Source organism: Montipora foliosa, chromosome 2 (assembly GCF_036669935.1).
Source record: "Montipora foliosa isolate CH-2021 chromosome 2, ASM3666993v2, whole genome shotgun sequence".
NCBI lineage: Eukaryota > Metazoa > Cnidaria > Anthozoa > Scleractinia > Acroporidae > Montipora > Montipora foliosa.
In genome coordinates, this window is record NC_090870.1 from 328522 (window position 1) to 345233 (window position 16712).

General features: G+C 40.4%; 1 protein-coding gene and 2 pseudogenes across 1 annotated transcript in view; 2 read left to right on the top strand and 1 right to left on the bottom strand.

Annotated features, from left to right (window-relative positions):
• LOC137988205 (uncharacterized) overlaps positions 1-16712 on the bottom strand; it is a 74609-nt gene that overhangs the window by 19664 nt on the left and 38233 nt on the right. Inside the window, exons 11-19 of the mRNA XM_068834254.1 lie at positions 14209-14366; positions 13416-13839; positions 11678-11964; positions 9667-9781; positions 8919-9182; positions 8546-8660; positions 6826-7239; positions 5411-5521; positions 1346-1456 (exon numbers count right to left, since the gene is read on the bottom strand). Of these exons, the coding sequence (XP_068690355.1) occupies positions 1346-1456; positions 5411-5521; positions 6826-7239; positions 8546-8660; positions 8919-9182; positions 9667-9781; positions 11678-11964; positions 13416-13839; positions 14209-14366 (1999 nt within the window). The remainder of the gene's footprint in view (positions 1-1345; positions 1457-5410; positions 5522-6825; positions 7240-8545; positions 8661-8918; positions 9183-9666; positions 9782-11677; positions 11965-13415; positions 13840-14208; positions 14367-16712) is intronic.
• On the top strand, positions 14377-15906 carry LOC137986420 (uncharacterized; annotated as a pseudogene).
• Positions 15947-16712, top strand: part of LOC137986425 (uncharacterized) — a 906-nt pseudogene continuing 140 nt past the window's right edge.

The following is a 16712-nucleotide window of genomic DNA, read 5'->3' on the forward strand; positions in this document are numbered from 1 at the left end:
TATCCCTTCTTGGTTTCTTCTAACTTTCAGGGAGGGTTTAGTATTTCACTTTGGCTTATTGGCTAAGAGGTACCTTTGCGATGTCAGTTTGCTTATAAATGGGCGTTAATACATTCTCTGCTTTGTTTTGTACTGGATCACCGACCTTTGCTACCGTGAACGATTTGTTAGGCTGTTGCGCAAGTTCACGTAGGATTACGCAGTTCCGGTGTGCACCATAGCTATGAAGTGCTTTATGACCTCAACAAATATAATTGAGTTTGATCGTAGCACGAGTCAAGTTCGAGCCCGAGTCAAGTTCGAGTCACGAGTCAAGTTCGAGTCAAGTTAAATTTTCCTTTTTTTTTTAGTAGTTTTGTTTTTAATTGCTGTGTAAAAATAATGTACCAGAGGTAATTAGGCCTAATTAGGTCTTTTTAGGGCTAATTAGGCCTAATTAGGCCTAAAGAAAAGTACCCTAAACATTCGTTAAAGCTAATTTTAGGCCTAATTAGCCCTAAAAAGACCTAATTAGGCCTAATTACCTCTGGTACATTATTTTCACACAGCAATTAAAAACAAAACTACTAAAAAAAAAAGGAAAATTTAACTTGACTCGAACTTGACTCGGGCTCGAACTTGACTCGTGCTACGATCAAACTCAATATAATTCAAGAACTTCATGCGTTTATGATTTTTCATCCCGTATGAAAACAGTGGTTTGTAAACGTGAGGCTTGTTTCACCTTTGTAGTGTTAGTAATCAAAATTTAGCCAGCGAGCCATAAATACGTTAACGGTAGCGCTGTGGTCCATTCTAGTCTCAGTCTTTCTCCGGCCAGTGACGGTTGAGGGTTTTTCAGTGCAGTACTGAAGTTACTATTGGATTAACGATGACATGTGTCATCTTGCCAATGTGTAAACGTAAATACTAATGTAGGGTACTTTCGCATAGACAGTGTAAATATGTGTAACAGAGAAAACTTAGAGCTATGACAAATTGAAGCAAAGAGAAAGAAGGTTTTTTCAGGTTCTTAAACTGAAGTACGCTCTGCCTTCGCTCTGTCAGTATTGTTTACTAATTTTATGAGCAAGACTAACGCTCTATCGAAGTCGTTTATGAAAGAGGAATTGGCCCGAAATAATAGTGGTAACCATGATGCCGACCGAAGTCGATCGTGCGCCGACAGTCCATAGGGTAGTCCATGGAGTGGACCCTTTTATATGGTGTTCCTTTCTAAGAGACACACCCCGCCAATTTGATCTTTAAATCGCGCTGTGGAAATACGTGGCTTATTTCCTTAATGAGGTATTAATTGTTTTTTTCTTCTGAGTGGTCGTATAAGTAGTAATGTTGCTGTACAAACCATGTCGACACGGCGATGACACGCATTCATTGATGTTGATTTCACAATTTTCTCCCGCGTATCCTGGCTCGCACGTACACCCGTAGGAGCCTGTGTAGTCGATGCAATTTCCTGTGAAAGGAAGAATAAATAGCAACATCTATCATCTTGAATAATCCGCATCGTTGGAAGATATATCTTTAAAAAAAGAAAAAAAAAAATTTTGATGGTAATCTGGTTAGGGTTTATACTAATGCAACTCAGTTGCACAGTTATGATACAGGACACGAAAATCTGGAAGGAAAGAAACCTTCGTCTCGACACTCTTGCTTAGTGTCGTAGCCAGGGGTAATCTAAAGCTGTAGGAATAATTGTCCTCTTAAACGCTCCTTTCTTTAAAAAAATAAGATGTAAGAGAAATTAACACGACAAGTGTCTAAACAAATGCACTGATGCTAGCGTCGGTTCGTGGTGATAATTTTAGAACTATACCACGCAGTTGGTTGGTTTGGCAAGCGTGTTTCAAAAAAAGCGGAGTTTGCCTTTTTTAATTTAAAAGAAAAACGACTTTTTCTCTCTTAAACGTGTATTACACCGACGTTTGGTGTGTCAAATATGTATCAATGTTTGCAGTCATTGCTTATTATACAATAAACAGCTCCTGTTCGTTGTTCGCTAAAAACAGGATCCTTAAACTCGATAAAAATATCGTTTTGTCTACCCATAACAATTATATATGGGTTCTGTAACGCCTTGAATGCACTGGATCACACCAAACTGAAACGGTGGCCGAGAGCAACGGTTACACTGAAGATTTACTGTTATTGTTTTCTTTTTTCGGAGTTTTCGGAGAAGATTTTCGGGTAGCGTAAAAAATGTACTGCTGCTTCGTCGTTCATTGCCAATCACGCAAAGATGGTAGATATCCAGTCGTTATGGGCAATATTGCAGTTACGGACATTTTCTGGCAAATAGGATGGTGAGAGTCCAAAGCAGGAGATTTGTCCGCACACGCGCGCGCATGGGTTTATCTAAACACTTGTCTGGTTCGTTCTTTGGACATTAAAATCGTAAAAAAATAGATAAATGTCATTGGTAGGTATAGTAGAGTTGAAATTGTAAACAAAAAAATAAGCGATGTTTAGGCAAAAAGACAACAAGGCCATTAGATCCCCCACGGGCAAAGAAATCCTTCGTCTCTCGGAAGCGTCTCTCTGAGTCTTTCTCCGCGACTCCAAATGGCAAAATCAACTGGGATTTTGGTTAAGAGGGAAATAACGTCGAATGATACCAAATCATTTTCTTTGCTAAGCTTCTTTACCTATTGTGAATACAAATAGTTGCCAGATAAAAGGCCGTTATCGACAAGGTTAAGGGAGCTGGGGCGGTATTGATGTGCCAAGCTTTCAAGCAATGGCGTTGATGGTTACGCCGGTTGGCTGTGATAATTCTAGAATAACCCCACGCAATTGGGAAGTCAGTTTGGCAAACATGCTCTGAAAAGGCAGAGTTTTCTTTTTTGTAAAGAAACAACATCTTTTGGTGCTCTTTCAAGCGTGTACGAAACTGACGTTTGATATGAAAGGGTTAGTTTCAAAAGAAACTGTGGTGCTGCGTCGGTGGGGAAGTAGTATACAAAAATTTGGTTTCATCAACGGAGTTGATAATGTAAATTGGCCACCGTACAGAGATTCTAAAAGCTGAAGTTTCGAGCGTTAGCCCTTCGTCAGGGCGAATCGAGGAATTGTGGGTTATGTTTAGTTTTTATAGTAGAGTAGGAGCTACGCTATTGTTGGTAACATGGCAACGTGAAAAATAGGAATACATTAGTTGAATGAAAAGCGTTCGTTAATACCGTGAGGATTGATGGTGCCGATTTGGAAGATTGATCGACAGTCAGCACTACAAATGTCACAAAAAGATAAGAATGACAGAATTCCATTCACCGTCACTTCCCATCCTCATAATCACGCAGTCAAAAGTATTATTCTGAATAATTTTAAATTACTCCAAAATGATCCCGAGACTGATAGAATCTTTTCGCAACCTCCACTTATTTCATTCAAACGTGACAAAAACGTAGGCAACTTTTGAGTTAGAAGCGCGCTCAAAACTAACGAGCAACCGGCACTTTCAAATGTGCGCGCTCACGATGCAAAACTTGTCTTTTCATTCTTAACACTAGCAAGATATCGGAACTTACGCGATCTGTTAAGATCACTGATTTTTTCACATGTACCTCCGCAAATGTCATTTATTGCGTAACCTGTACGTTATGCAATAATTTATACATTGGCGAGACAGGTAGACAACTAGGCGACCGATTCCGCGAAAATCTTCGGGATGTTGAGAAGAATGAAAAAGATTCATCTAATCCAGTCGCTCGTCATTTTTATCTCCTTAACCACTCCAAAAAACACATGGCTATCTGTGGCCTTTCCCTACATCTAGGTACGACGGAAAGCCGCAAGAATCTTGAACAATCTTCATCTTCCAAATCGGCACCCTTAATCCTCACGGTATTAACGAACACTTTTCATTTAACTAATGTATTCCCATTTTTCACGTTGCCATGTTACCACCAATAGCGTAGCTCCTACTCTACTATAAAAAAAAACTAGACATAACCCACAATTCCTCGATTCGCTCTGACGAAGGGCTAACGATCGAAACGTCAGCTTTTAGAATCTCTGTACGGTGGCCAATTTACATCATCAACTCCGTTGATAAAACTCAATTTTTGATGTTTGATCTGTCCGATGTGCTCGTGATCACAGTAATTGCAAGGGACGGAGTAAACGGGGTCAGTTCGTTGTTCTCTCAGAACGAGATCCTTAGGTTTTGCAAAAGTATGATTTATCGTCTGGAAATGGTTTTGGGCGAATTTCACGTTATGGCTACCCAAAACAAGTGATAGGTTCTGTAAGCCCTTCAATGGATGGGATGACAGGAAAACCAGCAACCGAGTTTTGGCCTTTACAGCCCTTCCCCCCTCTTTCATTTTTATGTTGGCCTAAGACAGCGGAAATGGAAAAAAAAATCGCAGCTGTACGAAAAGCTTCTTGATAGAAAATACCGTTATCTTTAATCAGATTCCTTGGTGTTACGACAAAAATTCAGCGGATCTGTCAAATCATCTTTCGACAAAGAAGTTCTTTGTTCCAAAGAAGCGTCTTCTTTGAGTAAGTTTTCCGCACTTTTAACGTCAAGAGGACTTTTGTGTTGTGTGCTAAATGCTATTTCTCTCACGAAATATTCAGTCAGCGGAATTCTAGACAGTGTAAAGCGTATTCCCAACAACAGGTGATAAGATAAATCGAAACCACATAAGTCGGAGAATCGACAAAGGAGACGATGGGCTGGTCTCAAATTCATTCCCGGCTCATGGATTTTTCGCAAGTCCTGAAAGCGTGGGCACAAACCGTTACTGCTGTATAACTTTTTTTTTTACATCTTCACCTTTCGATCCTTATCATCTTTTCAATTCAAGAAGCATTATGTTTAACATGCGTTGAATATTATACTAGTACGATCAGAACTTAGAGTAGAATACATGCACCTATCATTAAGCCTTTTCATGGTACCGTTGTTTTTCCATGCCTACAGCACAGTTGCCCTTAAAATTGTCAGCAGGTATACCAAGCTCAACGAGGTCCTTCTTGAGAGCCATCAGCGACTGGACAAAATCTTTTCTGATGATTTTAGGAACCTTATTTTCGAAAGTTTAGGTATCTATCCCTGCGAGTCTTCGCTGTAGCAGATACCTTTTTAAAAGAAAGACTCAAGAACCATTTATCTTTAGGAGGCGAGCTTGAGTTATCGGGAGACATCAAATTCAACAGAGCTCGAGGGCTGAGTTTTTGTCTCATGTTTTTTTTTTCTCTTTTATAGTTGTCCATCGACCTGCTTGATAGACATCGATTATATCTTTGGGAAATTAAACTTTAACTATCACAGTATCAAATTAAAATACAATAAAAAACGTTCTCTGGCTAAAATGTTTTTGAAAAGGAATATAAGCTTTCGGCTGTCGATCTACAGCCTTCCACATATCAAAACCATGTCCGATAAACAACTGCAACTAACCATGCACACAGGGGGATGAGCTACAGTCATCGTAATCAGTGTCGCAGGTTCTTCCAACGTATCCTGGATCACAGATGCAGCTGAAATTGTTTATTTCATCTATGCAGCGCCCTTGAATGCAAAAAAAAAAAAGTACTGTTCAATACTTCTTTACTGAAAAGCATGAATAAATCGTTCCTTCAGAAGCTTGAAGCCATAGAAAACATTGAGAGATTAGAGAAAACTTTAGTGGACTAGGGTTGCTGATTTAAACGCCCCATTTCTGTTGATTTGCCTTGTGGATGCCAAAATTTAAATGAATTGAAACTCTCATCCTTACTTTATGTTACTTAAATTGTCGAGTGTCTGGAAATAATGTTAGGCCTAGTTTATACGTTGAATTTAATTCACATTGAGTACGTCTACAATTTGACATTATTGCAGTCTGATTTAGACGACAAACTTAACTCGATTGCCTGACTTTTTGAGTGCACTTAACTCGAGACTTCGGTGTTTGTGACTAGCGGTCACAACCATAAACATGGCGAGGTTTTCGAAGGAGTAAATATGGACGGAAAGGCGAAGTAGAAGGCAATTGCGACGTCGAATTACAAATGACATTAACCATATCAATTATCTGGGTTTCCCTCCAATTTCTTTGCCTACCATTTTTTTTTCAGCTTTCTCGCTGACTTTGGCGGAAGTCAGACTCGTCCTTCGTTTGACTATAGCTAGGAGGGAGGTCAACAGCATCAATTCCATCTTCATCGGAGTTGCTTCTGCTCGAATCCTTGTACTTCCAGAGCAATTCAGGCAATTGCCTACGCTTTTGTTTTCCTCCCATCCAATAGTATCATTTTCGTTATTTTTAGAAGCAGAGCATTCAAACCATACACAGACACTACTTCCACGGGTTATACAGCTACATTTCGTCTGCCTTTCACATATAATGCAGCAGGAAGGCAAAGTCTTCCTCCAGAGCCATTCTTAATTTGCAAATCGCGCGGGAAAATGGTTTGTGCGACGTATCAACTGAGACGCTCTACAGAGGTATGATATGTCTGGCGGCCAAGACGGATAAAACGTTTAGGACGAATTTAATTCGTTTTGGACGTCCCGCTATGGTCGAGTTTCAGGCCATGTTGGACCATGAATTAAATTCCACGATAACGTGACGTATAAACTAGGCCATAGAAAGCAATTGGAAAGGTAGGTTAATTTATTTCATTTAGCTCACTTAAGCGTCGTCATTTTAATCTGACATGTTTTTCGACTTTTTTTAAGTGTCGCCATCTTCAACGCATGCCTGTTTCTCATTTCGCTCAATTTAACAACACTTGCAAAAGGGTGAGTCTTTTCAGTTGATTTTTTTTGGAGACAATGTCGAGCTCACTCCAAGTAGAGAATTTACAGGATAATGAAGATACTGATATTACCTCTTAAACATGGATAACTTAGGCATTCGTCGATGTCAGTTTGGCATTTGTCTCCAGTAAATCCAGGAGCGCAATTGCATTGATATAAACCAGATCCTCTTGGGCTGTTTGGGTGTGGAATGCAGCTACCGTTATTCTGGCACTGGCATACAACCAAGGAGATTGTGATGTTATATGTAGAAACTGCCTGGCATGCATCTGTGGCTTTAAGCATAAATTGAGTCCTTGGGCTACTAGTGGCGTTCCAAACCAAGACGTTGTCGCCGCGTATCACAGCATGAACTGGGCTACCATCCATAAGTGTAACGGTAACAGGCATGCCTTCAGGGTCCGAAACATTAATTGCCAACTCCAAGTTTTCTTTATACAAAGCGTAGAATTGGTTGATTGAAGAGAACTTTGGTGGGAAATTGACTATGGAAGTAATTAAATGCGGTAGGACAAGAATTGAAAAAAAGAAATGCATTATTTTGCTTGCCTCCCAAAATAGAATCACGAATGATAGAGATGATCCTCACACTGGACAATTTAAAAAATTGTCTCTTATAGAATCTGAAAAATTCAGGTGGATTCAACTGATGGGATTCATACCCATGACCTCTGCGATGCCGGTGCAATGCTCCACGAACTACCACGTGGATACCCCACTCAGTTCATGGGAGTAGGTCAATTTGTCGGGCTTATCGCGTTCCCGTTAAAGGGCTCGCCGTGTCCTTTCACGAAAACACATATCCATGCACGGGATTCCCGTTTAATTTTTCAGGTGTCTTTAAGTTAAGAGACAATTGCCAAACCAGATAAGCGCAAGGATCATTTCTCCCTTTCGTCTATAACTCGCACTGCAAATATACATTTATTTTAAAATGCAATTGGAATACAATATTTAACAATTATTCCATGAGCCCGCCTTGAATACGAGATGGAGATAGCCGACGAGGAGCGTAGCGCCGAGTTGGCAATAACCAATCTCGTATCCAGCAAGGGCGAATGGAATAATTGTTTAATTAAAATCTCAACCTTCGATTTTGCGAAATTTTATTTACGTTTAAGAAACGACCGGAAAGTGATTTTATGCTGAGCGACATTTGCCGCATTCATGAGGTCAAACGCAGGTATAATGGCTAATAACCGAGATCCACTGAACATATGAGAAAGCTAGAATTGCATTATCCGAGGTTGAGAATTTAATAGTTAAGAATATCCACTAGCGGAAGGCAAACCAATTTTTTGTTAACTTGAACAAGAGACTACATGGAACAGCTCTATACTGGTAGTCAAAGCTGGACTTGAACCCTGAAACTAAGCACCTTAAAACCAGGGCCGTAAACATCCTCACTAGGGACAGAAAGAATGGATAGACAGATAGTTAGCAACTTTTCACCGAAGTGAAGGTGGCTAGTAGTGGATATTTACCGAGCCGCGAAGCGACGAGGTAAATATCCTCCACTAGCCACAGACACTGAGGTGAATAGTTGTTTTAGTATATAATAAAATAGTGAGATAATATAGCACAAAAAGATGATTTTAACTCACTTATTCCTGCAAAGATTACAACATTTTGTGGGCGCAAATTCCGCGCGAATTGCTCGGAAGTGAATAGCAAAGGATATCCGGAGTTTGAGTAGCCAATCATCGCACGAGTTTAAATCCATCCTATGTTTTAGTATATACTAATAAACGATACCGACAAGGGATGAGTACGTCGTGGCTATGAGAGTACCTCGCCGCTTAGTCCATGTACTTGCGTTGACATCTGGAAGACACTGAGAGCAGAAATCGATGGGATTACTCTCGTTAGGGGCAAAACAGTAACCATTGATGAAACACGAATTGTCCTAAAAAAATAATTGGAAAAACATACATCGTCATGATAAATTAACTTACGAACGAAAATATATTGGCGAAGCACCTTAGCTTGTTGATAAACAAAAACGTGAGATCTGTACTTTGAAGTGTAGGGCTGTGAGCTCGAGAACTCCGAAACTCCTCTAGGATCCATAGGAAATACGTTATTATGTAGAAGTGTTTTTTTCACTAAGCGTACTGGCTTCTCGGATGCAATCAAACGATTCTTACATTCAAAGGTCACTAACCTTCAAGGAGCATCCAGAGGATATATTACATCTCATGCATGCTGAATCGTACGATATAAAGGTAAGATTTTCGTTGCTTTTGTGATCTCCATCATTGGACACAGATATCACAAGTCCAGCTGCAGGGGTTCCTTCATCAACTTCATGAAAGTACCCTGGGCTCACAGGCGATTCGGGTAGGTTGCAATCCGCGAGAACCAAATCCGTCATCACACCAGGTAACTTGAGTTCTGTATTGTAGGGTTGCCAACTGCTATTGACAACCTAGGGTACAGTGCTGGTGCATAAGCATGATTATTTGAAACAACTGGGCTAAGGTTATAGTATTTCCCACTTTGCTGATGGCAAAGACATTGCATTGTGACCAAATTAGGAAAATTTCTCCACAAAAAATCACCTGCAGTGAAAAATTGCTGGAAGATACGAAACTTTCGAAAAGAAGGTCTGCGATAAGTGATCACCTCACTAAAAACCCAAAAATTGGACTCATTGAATTCAGTGAATTCCATTCCAGGCTTTGTCGTAAGGAAAAAGTGCTCAGCTTGAACTTGAAATGACCAGAACCTGGTAGGATTATTGCTATGTGAAGTGTCGGCGGTCGTTGGTGTCCCAGACTAATAATAAAGTCTTTTATAATTATGCAAAGAGAACAAAAAATAATAATAAAATAAAATTTTAAAAAAAGGACCTTAATGACCTTGGACCGTTCTCACGTCTGCAATAACCAAGAATGGTGGGTAACTCCTACCTTAAATTCTCTCACGTGACAAGTCATGTTTTCAGTAGGTATGAAACCAGTTCCTAATACCGTAACTTTCCTGCATGGTCGGGTTCGTCTGTCGCACAATCCGTTTGCTTGGAGGCTGCGAAAAAAGAATACAGCTGTCATTTCACTAAAAGATTTGAATCTGGAGTTCAAGTAAGCCTTGATGTGGTATTTAATAATCAGATCGATGCGAGTACAAGCGTTTGTAAACTAGATTAGAACTGAGAAACTAGTTGTTTGGCGACGGGCGAAAGGACAACTAAAAACAGTGGTGTGAAAAGTCAGAGCCCTAGGGAAGAGTTTAACAAACGACATCCGTAAATCTAGGTTCTGGATGGACAGTCTGTGCCGCTGTTCTGCCCTACAAATTCATGCGCCACAAAATTAACATTTAAATGCAAATTTAGGTGATTTAAGGACGGTGCCTACTAATTCAAAGGTATTTTTGAGCGGTTTACTGAATACACGGGAAAAACAGATCTTAAAAGGTGTTATTGAAATCCAAAAAGAATATTTGGGTGAACCATTCATTTTTCGAAGATAATTTATCAACAATATTTTTAATAGTTTTATAATACGAAGTATACAATGTATGGCATTCTTCTGCAAATTGAAGCTTAGCTTTGTCTGAAAATTGAGTGGTTACCCCCAATTTTCTTTTTGGATAACAAGAGCACTTGCTAAGTTTGGCTTTCTCCGCATAGTTTTGAACCCTGTATTAATAAGCACCACTTATAGGAAATCCAATCATCTCAAGATGCGAAGAACGTTTGCGCATTGCAATAACCGTGGTAGGCACCGTCCTTCAGATTAAAAGTTCCCCATGAGTTTTTGTTGTAGGTCTATGGATAGAGAAACCAACCGGTGTTTACGGAGGTTGTAGGTTCGAATCCTGCATAGGAATCCCATTTTATAGTTACCGTTTCGCCCGTTGCCAAGCAACTATTTCCTCATCCTTTCCACGGGCGCTTTATATGTTCAAAACATTTATAGTTGCATTTTGAACAAGAGATTTCAGGTAGCCTACACTTTGTTCGAAAGATTTTAAGTCGATATTTTTTTTTACTTCACAGCATCAGTAAGTTGAGAAAATAATTACTTTGGTAAAAGAAACGAAGTATAGGATTTGAGCTGACTCTTCTTTGTTTTTTCCTTTGGGAGTTGCGACTTTCATGAGCGTGCGCAAGCTTTCTTAGCTTGGTGGAGAGACTATTCAGAGAACGCAGCCCAAGTAGGATTCGAACTCGGTATCTCATTCAGAGGCAGTCGCGCTGACCACTAGACAACGGAATACTACGTGACAGATCAAAGGGGAAATATTTATTACTAAACAAATGTGTAACAATTGTGTGCGTGACGGGAAACGAGTTATTGTGTTTTCGTTGCACGCAATATCCGGTCATCGTGTGACTCGTTGACGCATTTAACTGGGCTAATATTTTCCCGGTATTGTTAATAAAAAGTATCAAACATTTTAAAATACCATCGCAGAAACTCTTTAAGCAACCGTTTACTGGTTTTGATTGGAATCAACGTCGTTAACAACAGTTTTAAATGTGAACAACTATTCTACGGTCGCTCTTAACCCTATGGTTGATTCACGGAATGTGGACTTCGGGTTACCGAATTGAACTGGATGTTGAGCAAGATATTCTCACATAAAAAAAACATTGAAATACTGTAAACTTAAATGGAAATCGACTAAAAATCCTTCAAATAAAGTGTAGTTACTACGCTACACGTAGCCTCTTGTTGAACACATAAAATACCATTGGAAAAAAGTCTAACGCATGTGCAGGACCGATCACGACTAGAAAAGGAAAGAAAGTCAGTGCCGAATCATATACTTTGTTCCTTCGAACACGGTTACCATCGCGATTTCAATTACAACCTGTCTACTCTGATGACAACAGTTTGAATAACTTGAAGCGCAATAGCACTCTGCGAATTGGGCGGGGGCGGAGAGTTAAAATTAGATTTTCGTCACTGTTACCTCTGAATCGACGGTATTTCGTAAACGTAGGCCGAACAATCATCTGCTGTGAAATCCTTGTAGCATAAACAAGAGCCGTTTATACAGTTTCCGTTAAACGAGCAGTCCTTGGGGCAAAGTGATGCCGAAATTGCCTCCACCAAAGCACGTCCAGCTGAACCGCCTTCATCACCACTACTCGAGTTTGTGGAATTTGTAGCGCTTGACAAGTTTAAGGCCGCCAAATTTCCACATTGGTCCGTCATGGCAACAACACCTCCACTTACGTAGGAGTAGTCACCAGTGTACTGATTTCAACAAAGCAAAGTACAAACACATAAATGCTGTCATGAGCTTTCGAGAAACGTAAATCTTCACGTAAACAAGGCCAAAGTGCTTCAGGCAAGATCTATACGAACTCTAACTTAAAAATGACCGTGGAGAGGTCGAAACGTCATTCCTATTTTTTATCGCTCGTTTTTATAAGTAAATGTTTTAGAAAGAAAAGGCAACAGATTTGTTCTTTTTTCATCATGGAGAGTCAGTCCGGGATGGGGGGTAGGAGGGTTGGAAGGGAAGGGGGGATGCTTTCATTTTGCATATGAAAGGGTGGGAATGCTCGTCGGAAAGTTTGAATTAAACCCGTGAAGGAGACCAATCTTGGCGTGGCCTCGTCCCTTTTTTTAAACAAAGAGAGACCATATTTAAAACATATTAAATACAAGTTAAGAGGGTCTCTCTCTGCCCCCAGGAGGATCCAGGATTCACAGTCCAAGCCTCGGCGAAATGTAGTTAATCAATGAAGTTTGAAAAGAACAAAGACGGACAATCCCTGAATGGCATATTTCATTGAAGAAAAACATTTTATGCCCTGAGCGAGATTTGAAGCCACGTCCCCCTGATTACCGGTTGGGTGTGACCTCCACTACACTATCAGAGCAACCATGCATGCTGGCTACATGGCCAATCTGGATAGCGAATGGCAATTTTTACGAGGTCATCCTGGGCCAATGCTTTTCCCCAACTAGATGACACTAGGGAGCTTTAGCAACGACGACGGGAACGGCAACGAGAACGTCATATAACAACATAAGTTCACGTTATTGCGATCACTTCACGACTATTCCAAGCCTTTTAATATGACAAAGGTGCTTCAGTCCCTCAGGAATGAAACTGTTACGAGCGGCGCTTAATTTAGGGGAGAAAAATGAAAATTTATCTCCAGGTGCTGACGTTCTCCATAACACTTCAAACTTAGTAATTTCGCGTTGTTGCTTTGCTGACGACGGCAAAGAAATGGACAAAAGTGAAAAACGCATGTGCAGGGCGTGCAAAGCTATTGTTTTTGCCCACTAAATATGCAAATTTGTGACGTTCTCGTTGCCGTCGCCGTTGTCGATGCTAAAGCTCTCTAATATCTTTGATTGTAACCGTTTTTTCTGTATATAATATATATTTCTTCGCATGCAACCCTAAAACGAGACCTTAACGGCCCCCTATGATGACGTTGCGTCTAAAACACGCAAAGTGAGACCAAATTCTGAAAGCAAGACGGCGGGGACTCAGTCAAATGACAGGATTAATTTTAGAAAGTTTGTGCTGTGTCGGTGGTGAGTGAAACAAGAAAAACGAGAAAAAGTTTCATCAAACGAGTTGATTAAGGTAAATTACACATCACAAGAAAGAAAGGCTATTTTGTATTTGTTGTTGTTATACACGACCTTCAATCTTGTCTCAAGTTCTTCACAATCTTACTCACCTCAATATCCATAGAGCACACGTCAACTAAGGCCTGCAGATCGACTCCAACCTTTGCACAAAGTTTGCCAATTTTAGTCTCTGATATTCTCTCGGCACAGTAATCAGTTGCATTTTCTTTGGTAATTTTTTTAACCTCTCTTCTCCGGCGCATGCGCAAGGGGGGTGTTTGCTTGAATAATTCAAAATCTTCATCTGTTGGGTCATCAGAAAATTGAATATCCCTTTTTTGTCGATCGCACAGAAACATGGGAGATAAATTTTGTTCGTTAACCGTGGGGAAGGCAACGTCGAAGGCGTTTACGCAATCCGCATTACCATGGCCAGTAGCACCGTCCACGCATTGGCAAGCATCGGAATAATCTACTTTTGTATCATTTACGTGCGGTGGAAGAACATCAAAGTAACTTTGATTATGTAACAGCCTGATGAAAGAAAAATCAGAACAAAAACAAAATCATTTCAGTGATATGGGTTACTAATTAACCTTTGTTGAAGTTTTTGTCTTTCAAGTGAGAATGGAAACACCGCAGCTATGAATTGAAGAACAGTCTTGGTCTTGGGAAGAGAATTTTGGTGATGCAGAAGACCGGAAATACAAGCAGTATGAGAAACCTATAGATTGCAAAGAGGCCGTTGGTTTCCGGGGTTTGAATGCACATTTTCAGGATAAACCTCTTTCTACTTTTCGTCAAATTAATTAATTGTATTAAACCACCATAAAAGTTGTAAAGTAAACCAAAGCAAAATCGAATATGTGCAAATAAATATTTAATCAGAGTTGGACTTGTTACCTTAAATTTTCGCCGTAAGCATTATGGTCTGGACCTGGAGGATAAAGGCAGAGGCCAGATTCCTGAATTTCATTGCTGGCCCTTGGCGTGTAAAGAGAAACATCCAATCCCCAAGGGAACCTCTCTATAACTACTTTTGCTCCTGAAGGAAACAAAACCTAGACAAAGATGGATTTCAAACTTAGCCCGCAGTGTTCAAATGTATTACAAGAAAATTAGACAAAGCCATGAAATGGTTATCTCATTATCGCTACCTTTTTTAATTAAACAGATTGCACTTATCACGTATAAAGCTATGATCCTCGCAGTTATGGACTCAATTTTAGCAATTGTGTAGAAAAGCCTAAAAATTTCAGGTTTTCAACGGGGTTTGAACCCGTGACCTCGCGATACTGATGCGACGTTCTAACCAACTGACCTATGAAGCCACTGACGTTGGGAGGAATGAGTGAACCGACTACTCCAGTCGCTCAGCAACAAAGGTCCTGTTTTTGTTGACTGTATTTACAATTCTGAGGTCGATATTGCTTCTACTACCGAAACCTGGCTTAAATCTGGGAACGTCGCTATTAAAATTGTTACTACTCTGACTGGATATCGGCTTCTTGACCACCCTCCTTCAGACAGAACGGGCGGTAGCAGTGGCGTTTTAGTTCGGGACTCGCTTGTAGCCAAACGAGCTAGAGCGGGTATTCACAAGTCTTTTGAATACTGAGAGTCGATTATTACCCCTGGCTCATTTTGCCTACGCCTAGTTGCCATCTACAGACCTCTATACTCACCCAATTATCCGGTTTGTGCGAGAATGTTTTTTTTATAGAATTCGCTGAGTTTCTGGAATCTTTCGACAACTGAGCCGCTGATAATAGCCAGTGATTTTAATATCCACGTCAGTGTATACCGTCGGACAAAGATGCTGTTCTCTTTCTTGATTTACTTTCGTCAATGGGCTTTCAACAAAACGTTGATTTTCGTACTCATGTGTCTGGCAAAACTCTGGATCTATTGATAACTCGATCCTTAGAGTCTCGCCTTCTACGTGCTGTCCAATCCGATACTTTATTTTTCCGACCATTGTTCGGTGCTATTCTCAACCAACACTTCAAAACCACAATTATCCAGGAAGGAGGTGTCTTTCAGGAAAACGAAAAATATTGATACTAAAAAAATTATGTAGGATCTGTCTGCCTCTAAATTGTGTCAGGACCATCCATCCCAGCCTGACAAGCTGGTAGACTGTTGCAACACCCCATTAGTGGAACTAGAAATCAATATGCTCTTCTTAAGACTAAAACTGTGACAGTTAGACCCCAAGTGCCTTGGTACTCGGATGAAATCCGTGAAGCCAAGGGAGAGCGTAGGCGTGCCGAAAGGAGATAGAGGTCTATTGGGACTGCCGCGAATCTGGACTCATTTAGAAGACGCAAAAATTAGGTCACACACTTGTTAAAAGAAGCTAAATCAGCTTTTCTTGCTGAATTCATGGTTCAAAATGCTGGTCATCCGGGAAAGTTATTTCGAGCTGTGAAAGACCTTGAAATGAAAAAGAACACTCTATACTTCTCAGACAATGCGGATAAATCAGTGCTTGCACATGACTTGGGAAGATACTTTGTACAAAACGTTACGCGACTGCGAGATGAGCTTGATCAGTGTGCTGTCCCGGATGATAGTGATACCAATAGCGATTCACCAGTTACATTATTTATAGAGACATTTGTGCCACTTGCCGAAGACGATGTGTGCATGCTTGTTACGAACTCGAAATCTGCATATCGTCAACACCACAGTATGGAGACAGCGTATCCTTTTAGATTTAAGTGCAGCATTCGACACAGTGGACCGTGGAATTTTACTTAGACGCTTGAACACAAGCTTCGGTATACGCGAAACGGCTTTGGAGTGGTTTTCGTTATACTTGTTAGGGCGTAGCCAACGTATTTTGCTCGATGGGGTTAAATCAGATAGCTTCGATTTGCGCTTCGGTGTTCCACAAGGTAGTTGTCTGGGTACGCTTCTTTTTATGGTTTACGCCTCAAAGCTCTTCGAGATAAGACAAGTGCATCTACCTGACGCTCATTGCGTCGCTGATGACACTCAACTCTACTTGTCGTTTAATCCCAACAGCGCGACGGATCAGACAGAGGGGGTGTGCGCCATGGATAGATACATTAGTGACTTACCAAAATGAATGTACCAGGACAAGCTAAAAATTAATGATGATAAGACTTCATTTCTTATTATCGGATCCAGACAGCAAATGTTGAAAATTAATCCTTGTACAGTCCGTGTTGGCACAATAGACATTAAGCCCGTGTCTGAAGTGCGCAATCTTGGCTCCTGGTTTGATTCTAACTTCTCCATGTCTACCCATATTTCCAAGTCTCGTAGCGCAGTATTATTCTGTCTCCACAATATTAGGAGAATAAGTAAATTTTTAGCAAGAAATATATTAGAGGTGGTTCTGAATGCTTTCGTCGCAAGTAGAATTGGCTATTGCAACG